This window comes from Lacerta agilis, chromosome 14, assembly GCF_009819535.1.
Source record: "Lacerta agilis isolate rLacAgi1 chromosome 14, rLacAgi1.pri, whole genome shotgun sequence".
Lineage (NCBI taxonomy): Eukaryota > Metazoa > Chordata > Lepidosauria > Squamata > Lacertidae > Lacerta > Lacerta agilis.
In genome coordinates, this window is record NC_046325.1 from 34387819 (window position 1) to 34402164 (window position 14346).

Consider the following 14346-nt stretch of genomic DNA (forward strand, 5'->3'; position numbering starts at 1 on the left):
TAAATTATATAATTTGGTATTTGAACGATTAGTATTAATAACTGTATTATAAATTGGTATTGTTATAAAGAGGCTATTACTGGATTGTAATTGAAAACTAATGAAGATTATTATAAAAAATATATACAGTGGTACCTTGGTTCTCAAACTTAATCTGTTCCAGGAATCCGTTCCAAAACCAAAGCGTTCCCAAACCAAAGCATGCTTTCCCATAGAAAGTAATGCAAAACGGACTAATCCGTTCCAGACTTTTAAAAACAACCCCTAAAACAGCAATTTAACATGAATTTTACTATCTAACGAGACCATTGATCCATCAAATGAAAATAATCAATGTACTGTACTATAAAATAAATGAGACAGCATTGTAGATGATAAAAATTAAAATTATTTTTTTTCCTTACCTGCGCTGATGATAGTCATTGTTTGGATGAGGGGCTTTTATCCATTTCCGCAATCACACAATCAATCAATCAATCAATCTGTAGTTGAACTGGGTTCCGAAATGTTAGAAGAAGAAGAAGAAGAAGAAGAAGAAGAAGAAGAAGAAGAAGAGTTTGGATTTGATATCCCGCTTTTCACTACCCGAAGGAGTCTCAAAGCGGCTAACATTCTCCTTTCCCTTACTCCCCCACAACAAACACTCTGTGAGGTGAGTGGGGCTGAGAGACTTCAAAGAAGTGTGACTAGCCCAAGTTCACCCAGCAGCTGCATATGGAGGAGCGGAGACGCGAACCCGGTTCCCCAGATTACGAGTCTACCGCTCTTAACCACTATACCACATTGAAAACCAAGACAAGGCTTCTGATTGGTGCAGGCGCCCCAGAAACAATAGCCAACAGCCGCATCGGACGTTCGGCTTCCAAAAAACATTCAAAAACCGGAACACTTCTGGGTTTTTGGCATTTGAGAACCAAGGGGTTTGGGAACCAAGGTGTTTTGAGTACCAAGGCGTTTGAGAACCAAGGTACCACTGTACTTAACTGAGGTTCTGCCCCTTCTAACATAAAGGCTGCCCAAAGCAACATAAATCCTGGCTAAGCCCATGGGTCCTCTTCTCAATGTTAAGTCTCAGGCCTGGAATATGCAAAATAATAAGAGTGCTCTGGAGCAGGGGGGTGGGGCAGGGAGAGCCTTCACTTGTTCCTGGGCAAATGCAAAGGACTCCACACACTGACGGGATGAAGGCATTGCTTTTCGGGCAGAAGCAAGCTTGAGGCCCCTCGCTTTTGCTTTCCTCAATTTTGATCCGGAAAACTCTGGTGCAAATCAGGAGGAGATGCTCAAAGGGGCAGATAAGAACAGGTGTTGACGGGAAGCAAAAAAACACTCCCTGGGAGCTAAAATGGAAAGGTGGCAGAGGGCAGATGAAGAGCGGAGGCAGGAACGAGCTTTGCAGCCTTGTCACCTGTATCCAAGCTGTTCTTCTGATTAGGAAATTGACAGATGTTGGCGCCAAGTAATTGAGCGTGTGGAAGAGCACAAAGGATACCGTAGGTGGAAGCCACAGTGCAACTCGGCTCTAATGAGACGTGCATCTCCTTTGTCTAACTTCTGCCCCACACCTCTGGCTCCAGAAAGTGCTCTGGTTTGAATTGAGCACTCCACAAAAGGGGACGTGAGTCCCAAAATGGCAAGGCACTTTTCGGAGAGCTTGACAGCAGAAAGCCTCCGGTTCTCAGCATGTTCGGTTCCTTACAATTCATCTGATCCTTGCCTGTTATATAGCGTTCCCTCTAGAGAGGAACCAGCTTGATTTGCAAAGAAATTAGATTGAAAAGCGTCGCTGGGAATCCTAGCCGATTCCACACTCCAGGGACCTCTCTGGCTGGCAATCAGGAACAGTATTTTGGGGGAGGTGAGTGTGGGGTTTAATGGGGGGGGAGTATTGAATATTAATTAAGATCTGATTTTACAGTTTTAGGCTGAGGGAAAAGGAGGGGCTGTGTTTCCTGCCCTCCCAACATATGGCAAGAGAAATAACTAAAGTCACAGCAAAAGACAGTGCCAGAATAATAGCTCGATTCTGAGCAAGTTTGTTTCATGGGCCTGGTGGCTGTAAACTCTCTTTCGACCCCAAAAGCATAAGCTTGCACGTTTATGTCACGGAGGCATGAAAATGGGACAGTATGCCCAGACAGACATTATCCAGGTAGCCATAACATTGATGAGCCACTCTTCTGTTTACAACGCTCAAAAGCAATTTACATCCACTGAATCACAGCGAATGAGGGGAAGCAGACCAGGTACCTACCATTTGTCTCCCTCCCACAGTAATTCGTGCTACCGGTTCCCTCTCCTACCTCATTGATTTAGTCCAGACTTTTCCATTTTGGCCTTTAGCGTGTGTTTAGGGGGGGGGGACAACAACAACCAGCTACCAGGAAAACGTGGGGTCACCAACTTGCATGGGTGGGTGGGAATCAGACAGAAAGAAGATGCTTAACCCCTCCCCGCCCCTGCCGATTCTCCCAAGCAAATGCTTAACCCCTCCCACCCACGCTGATCCTCCGCCCTGCAAATGCCCTTTCAATTTCTTGCTCCGAGACAGGTTCCTAAAGTGGCTGGGGACTGGGAATGACATTGGGAGGGGCATTTGCAAAAGAGAACTGGAGAGCCCGGGTGCTAACCACACTTGCTGGCCTGTGAGTTCTCCCCAGCAAATGGCCCTTGCAAGTTCAGCTTTAGCTGTGTGAGTTTGGGAACATGCATTGGCAGAGATGGAATAGGCCCTATGGCACGAGGCCAGGTTACGCCTGCACTGCATGCAATGCCTAAGCTCACTCTTTTGGGCCAAAATGGAAGAGATACAGAATCCAGCGCATTTTTTTATTAAAACAGAAAAGTGCAGCAAAGATACTAACAATTAACTTATAAAAATAGCACTCTGGAGCCATCTCTAAGAGCTGGGAAAGGGAGGTGTAAACTTGCAATAAACAATGGAGTTGCACCATTTCCCCAGCGCAGCCCCAAGCAAGACTTCATAAAGATCAGCTGGTTAATGCTCTATGTTGGCATGCTTTAAAGTAGGGAAGTGGGCTGCCAATATGATAAATTATAGAAAGATGTGCCAGAGTTCAAAGCCTCTTTGAAAACCCTGCTTTCATGTGTTTGATTTACAAAAGAAAGCGCTTCTTTGCCAGAGTGTTAACTTGTGGAATCCATTGCCGCGACAGCCAGTGGAATCCATTGCCGCGACAGCCAGCAGCTTAAGAGTGGTTTCAAAGGGGATTCGAGGAACTGACGGAAGAGAAGTCTATTCCCCAGCCACTTCTGGGCATGCTGGCTAAATAGAACCTGCATGTTCAGAAGCAGTATGCTGGAAAATACAAGTGGCTGGGGGACAAATGGCGAGAGAGAGGGGGGGGGAGCTGCCAATGTTTTCCCACGTTTGTGGGCTTCCAGAACACCTTTGGGAAAAGAATGCCAGGTTTCCTTGTGTATTATTTTTCTAGAGTACAGTACTGTATATCCAGCCCTGAGTCTTCCAACTCAAGGTGACGCACATTCCTAATGGTAAGAGCAGTTTGACAGCGGAACAGCCTGCCTCAGGAGGTGGGAGGTTCTCCTTTGCTGTTTTAAGCAGAGGCGAGACGGGCGTCTGTCAAGGACCTGTTGCAACTACGTATATCCTGCATGCAGACCCTGCATTGAGCAAAGGGGCGGACGAGGAGACCTGCAAAGTCCCGTCCCAGCTCTACATACCCCTACGCGAGGCTCCCGCTCCCGTTACGAAGCAGACCCCGACTCTCTTTGCTTCAACAAAGCGGTTATCCCGGATGCCCCCTCGGGCAAGAGCCCTTCCACTCGTTTCCAGAAGTGCTGCTCTCCCTGAGAGGCGCTTAGCGATGAGGGAAGTCACTCTCTCTGCTCATGCTCAGAGACACTCCCTCGCGAGGCTGAGACCGTTGGGTCTCCCATTCAGTCTGGACATCTTTATCCCCCGGCACGACCTCCACCTCCCATCAATCTTTCCTTCTTTTGGGGGAAGCCCCTTTGGGGGGGGGGGAATCTGGAGGAAATGGGAGGAGCCCCGGGTCCCACCCCCTCTCACCTCACCAGCCCAGGCGTCAGTCTCCGCTGCTCTGCGTCTGCGGAGAGAGAGAGAGAGACCTCAATCCGAATTAATTCCTTCCAACTCCTCTCGACCCCTTTCTTACGCGGGACTTGAGCCACTCCCCGCTGTAAGTGCCCGCCTCCCGAGCTCAGCCGGCGGCTTCTTGCAGCGGCAGCTGCCGGCGGCACCATCCCCGGGGGGGGGGCCTTTCCCCAGCTCGGGGGACCCGCAAAGACCGGGACGCGGGCAGACTCTGCTCGTTGCGCGCAGGAGCCTCCGGGAGAGGCGCGCGGAGAGGAAAGTTGCAGTTGTTCCTGCGGCCGCTAGGCGGCGTCGCGGCGACACCCTCTCCGCCCGCTCCGCTTTCCTGCACGTTTGGCAAAAAAACCTGGGACTTCTCCCGAGCAGCCGCCTCCAAGCTGCTAGCCCGCCTGCTCGCCCTCGCCGCCGCAGCAACAGCAGCCCAGTTTCTGGATACGCTGGAGAATTAAGGACCTCCGCAGAGGTTTAAGTTTCCTGATCCCAGCGCGCTGGGGGTAGCAGCTTGGAGAGAAGAAAGGGAAAAGGTGGGGGTGGCAGAAAGAGGGGTGGAGGGAGGACTCTGCAAATCCTCTTCTCCTTCCTTCTTCCCTTTTCTCCATCCCTCCGGATCGCCGCTGCCCAGGCAGCAAAAGCCCGCGGGATCCAAGGCGGCAGCCTGCTGCGCTCGCCCACCCGCCCCTGCAAAAGGAGACGCCGCTCCCAACGCGTCGGGGAGATTCCGTCCTTTGCCAAGAGAGTGGCGAGTTCCCTCCAAGGTAGGTGGCGGGACGACGGGGCAGGTTCCCGGAGCGGGGCGCAGGCCCCCGGAGGGCAGGGACCGCTTCCAGGGGGGCGGGGCTGCTTTTCCCGTTTAAAACAAAAGGGTCCAGCTGCGGATCCAGCCGAGGATCCCTCGAGGGCAGCCCGTGCTGACCACACATCCCAACCCAGTGGCAGTGAAGCCACGTGTGCGTGTGGCCAGTTCTCATCGTCCCCCAAGAGAGACCCGGAGAGGACCCTCGCCAGCAGCGGCAGAAAGGTCTGCAGAAGTCGAAATCGGTTCCTGCTGGTAGAATCAGTGCCCATCCAAACCCCCGGGGTGACCCTGCCAACCTGGACCTTGGTGCTGCCACCCGCAGCCAGCGAGGAACCACCACCCCCCGCGTGCAAACGGACCACCCAAATTCAGCCAGCATCCTGGCATCTGTCATGACCAGCATACAAGTGACCACCTAAGCAGTCAACTCAACTCAGGGTCTCTTGTCTGGCTATCAGGGTCCAGCTTCTGCTACCCAGCACGGCTTACAGGTCCAGAACCAGCTCACAGAAAGCGGGTTCCCCGCCAACACCAGCCCAGAGACCTGCCAACCTCAGCCCAGACCATGCACTGAGCAAGCCGGCTTCCAAGCAAACCGAGATTATAATCCAGAAAAGAGGAGACAAGCCGAAGTCCCGGGTGTGCAGCGGAGACTTCTAGCCCGATTTTTGCTCTCCGGTGCAGGTGAGGAGGACGTGCCGAGCCAACAGGGCAAGCTCTCCTCCTCGCCACCAGAATGTCGGTGGTGCGGAGGAAGTTCGGCGACGAATACCAGGCCGTGGTGGGCACGTCTGCGCGGCGGAAGCGCCAGCGCTTTGTGGACAAGAACGGCCGCTGCAACGTCCAGCACGGCAACCTGGGCAGCGAGAACAGCCGCTACCTGACGGACCTCTTCACCACCCTGGTGGACCTCAAGTGGCGCTGGAACCTGCTCATCTTCCTGTTGACCTACACGGTGGCCTGGCTGGTCATGGCCTCCATGTGGTGGGGGATCGCCTACTTGCGGGGAGACCTGGACATGCACCACGGGCACAGCCCCGGGCACAACCCCTGCGTGGCCAATGTCTACAACTTCCCCTCGGCCTTCCTCTTCTTCATCGAGACGGAGGCGACCATCGGCTACGGGCACCGCTACATCACCGAGCGCTGCCCCGAGGGCATCGTGCTCTTCCTCTTCCAGTCCCTGCTGGGCTCCGTGGTGGACGCCTTCCTCATTGGCTGCATGTTCATCAAGATGTCCCAGCCCAAGAAGAGGGCCGAGACCCTCATGTTTAGCCGCGCCGCGGTCATCTCCAAGCGAGACGGGAAGCTGTGCCTCATGTTCCGCGTGGGGAACCTGCGCAACAGCCACATGGTCTCAGCCCAGATCCGCTGCAAACTTATCAAGGTGAGTCATTTCCTTGATGGGATTCCAGCTTCACAGGGAAGAGGGTGGGGTGGGATCCTTGCTGCGCACTCACATCCCGGGAAGCTTAGAGAGCTGGATTTCGATGTGGGAGAGGCCTAGATTCAAATCTCGCTTCTGGGCTCCTGGGCCCATGCCTTCTGGGCTCGTGGAAGCCCCTCGGTCTCAGTTGCCTCGTCTGTGAAATGGGAACATTAAGAATCGTGTGATGAGCTTACTGTGAGCACAATACAAAGGCCTTTGTGGGTGAAAGTTGCCTTGTAAAAGATGCATACTAGCAGGCACTGAAGAGAGAGAGGAAAAACAAGGTTCCAAGGAGGGTGGGCAGGTAGGATTGGGAGTTTGTGGCAAAGGCACCAAAGAGGATTCCAAAATGGTTTATCCTGTGTCATGTGCTGGAGATTTTGCACAATTCTTTTCAGATTAAGGAGACATTTAAACCTGAAGGTTTGGAGTAAGCCCTCCTTGCGTTCGGTGGGATTACCGGTATTCTCCCAGGTAGGAAAGCCTAGGGTCAGATTGCAAACAGTTTCTTAAATTCAGTATCTTCACATCTTCCTCTCCCCACCACCCCCACCACCCCACATCCCTTAAAAACAATAATCTCAAAATCAATTTTGTGTAAGGAAGTGGGTGTGGGTGGCGAATCAAACGAGAAGATAAGCAATTTGGAATTTTGGAAGCATGTTTGCGTTAGAGGCCCAGACAACATTGCTCCCGAGTGGGCAAATCTATTTTGTTAGCAAACAAACAAATAAAAGAAAAACCAGGATGATTTGCTGGTGAATCCCCCCCCCCCCCGGGCTGCAATTGGATTTGTGCATGGCTCCATCTGAGGGAGAGCTCAACCCAGGAGCGTATTTTCAACGCCCATCCTGAAACATGAGAAATCAAGCTAAATGCAAAAGCATATTGTAAGCCTATGCAAATGACCTCAGCTTCCTACTTAGCTGGGTTTAGCTCAGTCAGTAGAGCATGAGACTCTGAATCTCAGGGTCGTGGGTTCGAGCCCCAGGTTGGGCATTGCAGGGGGTTGGACTAGATGACCCTCGTGGTCGCTTCCAACTCTGCAATTCTATTATTCTACCAAGCAACCTTGGCCGGCACCTGCCCCTGCCTAGCGCACTGCTTAGTAAATGGCCAACCGTTGACCTCACCAATCCATCACACGGTTGGAGAAAACAGGTTGGTTCCAGATGCCATCAAGGACCATCTGTTTATGCAGGAAAGATCACCACTTTGAACCCAGAGTCACCATGATGCAATGGTCAAGACAGCAGCAAGCCAGAGGTGGAGGGAATCATATGAAAATCTGATGTGTTGGTCCATTGGGGGAGGGGGGAACTGAGCTGAAACTGCTTTGGGGAGGGAAATTGCCAGTGAAGTCCTTTCTCAGGATTACAAGTCAGTGGGGAAAGGTCACAGTTGCTTTGCAGGGAAGGCTCAGAAGAAGGATGGTTCTTTCATATGGGTGAGGTTGAGAGCCTGGCAAACACCAGGGCTGAATGCTGGAGAGGAGGCTAAGAGGTCTCATAGCAGAGTGTTTGGAAAGCAGAGAGAGAGAGAGAGAGAGAGAGAGAGAGAGAGTAGAAAGGGGTGTTGTGCAAGATAAGGCAAGGCAAGCGACAGAAACACAGGGAGGAGGTTGAGAAGTGAGATCCTGAGCAGCACAGCTCCTCCCCGCCATGCCATGCATAACAAACACAGAAGCTCACGCTCATGGAAAGCTGAGATAGTCAATAGCACAGGCAGAAATCGAGATAAATGCAGGAAATTAGCAAGTGAAGCCTTAGCATTCACTCCTAGAGACCAGCCAGAGGGAAATGGTAGGTGGTGACTGTCTCCATTTTGCCCTGGTTGTAAGCTACCAGAGGGCATCTGGCTAGCCTCTGTATCAGAGACAGTGCGCAGGGTTTGATGGAGATTAGATAGATAGATAGATAGATAGATACAGTGGTACCCCGTGTTACGCACGCGATCCGTTCCGGATCGCACTACGTAACATGGGCATGTGTAACACAAACGCCCCTCCGAAAAACCCTGAAGTAGCGCGATTTGAGCGCTTCTGCGCATGCGTGAAGTGCGCAGAAGCATTCTGCGCATCCGGGGGTTGTGCGCGCTCCATAAACGCTTCCGGGTTGCAGCCGTTCTTAACTCGAATGTCCGCAACCTGGGGTGTGCGCAACCCGGGGTATAACTGCAGATAGATAGATAGATAGATAGATAGATAGATAGATAGATAGATAGACAGACAGACAGATGATAGAGTGGTTTTTTTTTCTTTTAAAAAATGTTTAGGGGTACTCTCATTTTCATACTCATATTGAAATACTGCCCCTCAATGAGGCCAAACTCAGATTCACAAAATGTTTAGGAGTATGTGTACCCCCAGAAAAAAAGCACTGGATAGATTAAGGTTATCAGACGTCCCCTGACAAAATCCATTGAAGTTGAAAAGTGTCCCCGGATTCACTGAAAAAAACCTTAAGATAGATAGATAGATGATAGATAGGTCTCACCCTAAATAAGCATTCCTATGTTCTTACATTCCGTCTCTCTTCCAACTTTTAGAAAACAAAAGGGTGGTCCTTTTCGAGGACCGCTTTCAGCAGTGTACAATATATCATTTCAATGTAGGCAAATGCTTCCATGCAAAAATAAACCACATACTACTGCATGTCTGTTACTGTTATTGCCTTGTTTTGTTCTTACTGTAATCCAAGTGTTCACTCTTACTAAATCTACACTGTATCACTGAAAGCCAAAACCTGTCAGGGATAGGTTCTCCTTTCGGAAGACAATAAAGCAGATGCCGTTTTCAACAAAAGCATCGGCAAAAACTCCAGCTTCTCTCAATTTAACATAATTTGCTGCCTTCTTAGCAGCTCTAATATCCCAAATTCTCAACAACCTAGTTTCCACCTCGGGGATTTTAACATCTTTCCAGACAGTCCCGTCAATCATATTTTAGCTGCAACCAGGAAATATTGAATAATGCCCTGAAAGTCCCTCCTTTACATAATCTTGAAAAATTCCCCCAACAACAGGGCCTCTAAAGTACCTAGGAGATTATAACCTATCACGAAATGAATAATCCATAAGATTTCTGCATGGACATCTCCACCACATATGAAAAACAATCTTCCCTTTTCTTCCACAATGTTTTTGTCAATATTCTTTTCTCAATCCTATACCCTTCTTTAAATTTCGGGGGGGGGGTGTATAATGCCACTTAGAAATCACTGGGTAGTAAGATTTGCCCGGTGACAAAAAAAATTCCAGACTATTATTCCAAATAAAATGCCAGGCATTCTCATTAATACAAACCAAGTTCCTTTCCTTGTCATTCTATACAGCAGGCAAAGGCTAACTTGCCCTCCAGATGTTTTGGGACTACAACTCCCATCATCCCTGACCACTGGCCCTGTTAGCTAGGGATGATGGGAGTCGTAGTCCCAAAACACCTGGAGGGGCGCGTTTGCCTATGCCTGCTATACAGCTTTTTAGGGTTTGTATTAAAACACACAGGTTTACAGTATCTGATGTTTCCTTTCAACACGTTTCTTAAGAATCTGTTGCTGTTCTTGATCTCCTTAAAATCACTGTTGCATATTTTCTCGGAAACATAATGGATATGATCCAGATCGAGGCTGCAATCCTACGCATGCTTACCTGGGAGTAAATCTCAACAAACTAAGTGGGGATTGCTGCTGGGTAGACATACACAGAGAGTGCACTCTTGAGTTTAGCTGTACTTAGGTCCCCCCAGAAATCAATGGAAAGTTAGTCACCCCTTAAGTCCCATTGATTTGAATAGCTCAGTTGGTTAGAGCACAGTGCTGATAATGCCAAGGTTGCAGGTTCTATCCCCGTATGGGACAGCTGCATATTCCTGCATTGCAATGGGGCTGGACTAGATGATCCTCAGGTTCCCTTCCAACTCTACATTTCTACGATTCTATAAAATGTTGATCGGTAATGTCTATTATTTCAGTGGGAACCATGTGCAACTGGCTTAGGCTGCAGCCCCAACCCTACTTTCCAGGGAGTAACACTCGTTTAATTCAAGAGAACTTACTTCTGAGTAGATACAGTTAGGATTACACTGAGTCGGAATCCCACGCCTTGCCTTCATTTTTAAGAGCCAATACAATTAGCAGTCCAGCCTCATTCCTGATTGAATCCTTTCATTTTATAGCAGGGGTCAGCAACCTTTTTCAGCTGTGGGCTGGTCCACTGTCCCTCAATGTGGTGGGCCGGACTATAATTTTTTGGGGGGGGGGGATGAACGAATTCCTATGTCCCACAAATAACCCAGAGATGCATTTTAAATAAAAGGACACATTCTACTCATGTAAAAACACCTGGCAGTCCCCACAAACAACCCAGAGATGCATTTTAAATAAAAGGACACATTCTACTCATGTAAAAACACGCTGATTCCTGGACCGTCCGCAGGCTGGATTGAGAAGGCGATTGGGCCGGATCCAGCCCCCGGGCCTTAGTTTGCCTACCCCTGTTTTATAGGCATCACTCTTCTTCTTTTTCATTTGGTAAAGTAAAAGAGGTATACACCACAGCATAGTAAAACCAGTACAAAAAGAAAAAGAAAAGGGAGCAGAAAAGATTAAAAATTTACTCCCAAGTTCCCAAAGGGTTTCACTAAGAATATAGTGTGTGTGTGATACAGATGGAGCTACCATCTCCTTCTTTCAGCTGATTATTGGGACTACAACTCCCATGATTCCTAGCTAACAGGGCCAGTGGTCAGGGATGGTGGGAATTGTAGTCCCAAAACATCTGGAGGCCCGAGGTTGCCTATGCCTGGTATGGAGTCATACGACCCCCAGAGCCAAGGAGATAAGTAACTAATAACTATACAACCTCTGTAGGTAACCCTTTATAAGGAAGGTTTTTTTAAAAAAAATGTGTAAGGTTTTATTGAGTTTTTATGTATGTTGGAAGCCGTCCAAGATGGCTGGGGCAACCCAGTCAGATGGGGGGAGTATAAATTTATTATTATTATTATTATTATTATTATTATTATTATTATGGAATAGGACAGCCCTTTTTTCATTGGAGAAACGTTGGAGGGTATGCCAACTGCAATTGGCATGCTCTGTAACATACTAGGTAAGCCCAGATCTGCCTCACTTATGGCGTCACCAGCAAGAACCTAGCTATTCTGCTACAATGCTGATCCGGCCGCACAAAATCCAAAACTAGCTGTGGGGTTCGTTCTTGCACCGGTGGCTGGCATTTAGGGGAAATCTGCGGCTAGCCAGCCCTTGTTCCTCTTGGCAAGAGCTCAGCCTGCTGCTGGAGCCACAGCCGCAGGAGTAGGAAGTGCCTCAAGCTGTCGCCCCGCATTCCTCTGCTGTCTTCGCAAGTTCCTGCATCCGCGGAACAAGCCGTTCTCTGACATGGCCCAAGTCCAAAACCCAGGCACTTTTTGACTATCAAAGGCAGTCGCTGCTGGACCGCTGAGCGATGGGAAGCTTTCGACAGATCATACCAACAGAAGGGGAACGTGTGGGTCATCCTGGCAGCCAGCACTTAAGAGCTGGCATCTTGGCACTTCTGCCAGCCTTGGATTCTGAAGGTCATAAAAGGGGCAGCGTGCATTACTTTCTAAAGAGCTGCTGCTGCTGTCTTGTCGCAACACTTGAGCCCCCTGGAAAATGTCTGCTTTGATTTCATCTCAAAAAGTCAAGTCTCTAGTCCCCAGAGTTTAACAGAACCTGTGCCTTCTCATAGTCTCAGTTCCAGGAGGACTCTGGAAACCCTGAGACTTAATACAAAATGGGGCTCAGCCTCAGGGTTGGCTAGGGTTTAGTTGTGGGTTATGTGAAGAGTGTTTCTGAGCACGTCTATGTTGCCATTCTGCCACCTCTGTGTTACCATAGCTGGCCCCCACACATCTGGGATGATCAAGCAAGCAGGGTTTAATTTCTATTAAAAAAAAATTAAACAGATATACTGGGACCCATTCAGGGTACAACCTCTGCCTTCAAACCACTGTCTCCAATTGTGAACATGTGATACTGCCATTGAGGGGGGATTTTACTTTGCGCATGCTCAGAGGCAGCATGGGGAAAGTGGATATCATCCGCCCCCCCGCACCCTTCCTTGTTCCTTATCCAAGAACTAGCGATCACCCAACAAAATAAGTGGATGTCGAGTTCAGGACATAACCGTAGGAAGCACTTCAGGGCTTGCAAAACTGGTGGGAATCTGCTGCCGCAAGAGGTGACGACAGCCAGTAGCTTGGATAGCTTTCAAAAGGAGATTCAATACATTCATGGAGGCTGCAAGGCTGTCAACAGTTGGAGTTAGCCATGGATCAGTGGAAACTCCAGCTCCAGAAGCTGTCTACCTTTGAAGCTACCTGCTGATGGAGAGCAAGGCAGGAGAGGTTTGTGTGGGAAACAGGAGGTGGTGCTAAACAGACCTCTGAGAGAGGAAGGGGTTGCAAGCCCCAAGCTGGTATTGAAGTGAGGTGATTCAGACTCTGGTGCTGGTGTCCTTTCCAGATTTTTAATATTGTTCCAAGCATTTATTGCTATTCATTATTATTATTATTATTATTATTATTATTATTATTATTATTATTATTATTTAAGATGGTAATGCATAGTGCAGGCTTCCCCAAATTCGGCCCTCCAGATGTTTTGGGACTACAGCTCCCATCATCCCTAGCTAACAGGACGAGTGATCAGGGATGAAGGGAACCGTAGTCCCGAAACATCTGGAAGGCCAAGTTTGGGGGTGCCAGGCATAGTGTTTCTGCAAGCCAGCCAGACCCTCTTCCTTAGGGCTTTCTCCTTCCAAGTCTTCTCAGCACCGCAGCCAACTTCCAAAGGCCTTATTCTGCCCCCCTCAATAAAATATTTGAGGGGGCTGGGCCCCCCAAAGGTGATGGACATTCATTGCCATTAAAACGGTGTCTGGGTGCCGCATCATGTGATTATGCGGGGCAGGGCTTACCTGTCCCCCCCCCATTATTTTATTCAAGTTGGCACCCCTACTTCCATGGCTGTGGCCAGGATTTAGGGGGGGACAGGACACTCACCTGTCACCTGTCACCATCCTCTGTCTCTTGTCTCGCAGATTCATGGATGTAGCCAGGATTTTTGTTAGGGGGGTGGCAGCCAAAGTTGTTGAGCTTTTTCTAGATCACCCCCTAAAGTAGTTGTTGAACTTTTTTGGGAAATCACAGGTGAAAAATACCCCCACTGCGGGAAGCAAGCTTTCATAAGGGGGAGGAGGGCAGAACCTCAATTAATTGAGTACTTTCAATAATTTTTTGTGCTTGGGAGGGCCCCCTTGGGCCATGAGGAGTTTTGGACTGAAATGTCTCAACAGTTGTTTTATCTTCCTTTTGACCCCAAGTGCTCAGAAAATCTATCTTTCTACAATTTCTGCTTTTGGTTTAAGTATTGTTATTTATTGACTTGGTTTAGGGGAGGGCAGCTGCGCCCATGCCTACTTCTCAGTGGGGCCCAGGCGTATTCTGTGAGCCCCCACCCCTCCACCTCCTGCCCAGCCTCCCAACAACCCCGACGGGTCCTACTAGCCTCGCAGGGCCCAACTCAGCCCCGGGCGAGAGCGGCGCGCCATCGGGCTCCCTCCACCCCGGGCCACGTGTGGCTGAGCGCAGGCGGCGGCGGCGCCTCTCCGCTTCTCCCGCACCTGATTAGTGAAGCAGCTCCGTCCGCCGACTGAGCGAGCCCGGCCGGGAGATAAGGCTTATCACGCCGCCCGCCTTCGGGCTTCTCGCCATCCCCATCTTCGATAAGGAAGGCTGGCTGCTGGTCCACGTGCGCCTGCTTCCTCCGGAGCGAAGCGGGGAGAAGCGGAGACCTTGGCACGTTAGGAAGCAACCCCGCCAGAACGCCGCTGCGCGCAAAAGGAGTCTGGTGCGTAAAAACGCGCGCCGACGTTGCGCGCGCCGCGTGGATCTCCGCGCAACGTGCCACGCCGGGAGCAGAGAATAGGGGGGAGGGGGGTTTCTAGAGAACGGCAGCTCTAGGGGCTTGAGTCCTT

The 14346-nt window shown here is 49.9% G+C and overlaps 1 protein-coding gene across 1 annotated transcript in view; it reads left to right on the forward strand.

Annotated features, from left to right (window-relative positions):
• Positions 1-5584: 5584 nt before the first annotated feature.
• LOC117059239 (G protein-activated inward rectifier potassium channel 1-like) overlaps positions 5585-14346 on the forward strand; it is a 28359-nt gene continuing 19597 nt past the window's right edge. Inside the window, exon 1 of the mRNA XM_033170843.1 lies at positions 5585-6282. Within this exon, the coding sequence (XP_033026734.1) occupies positions 5632-6282 (651 nt within the window). The 5' untranslated portion in view covers positions 5585-5631. The remainder of the gene's footprint in view (positions 6283-14346) is intronic.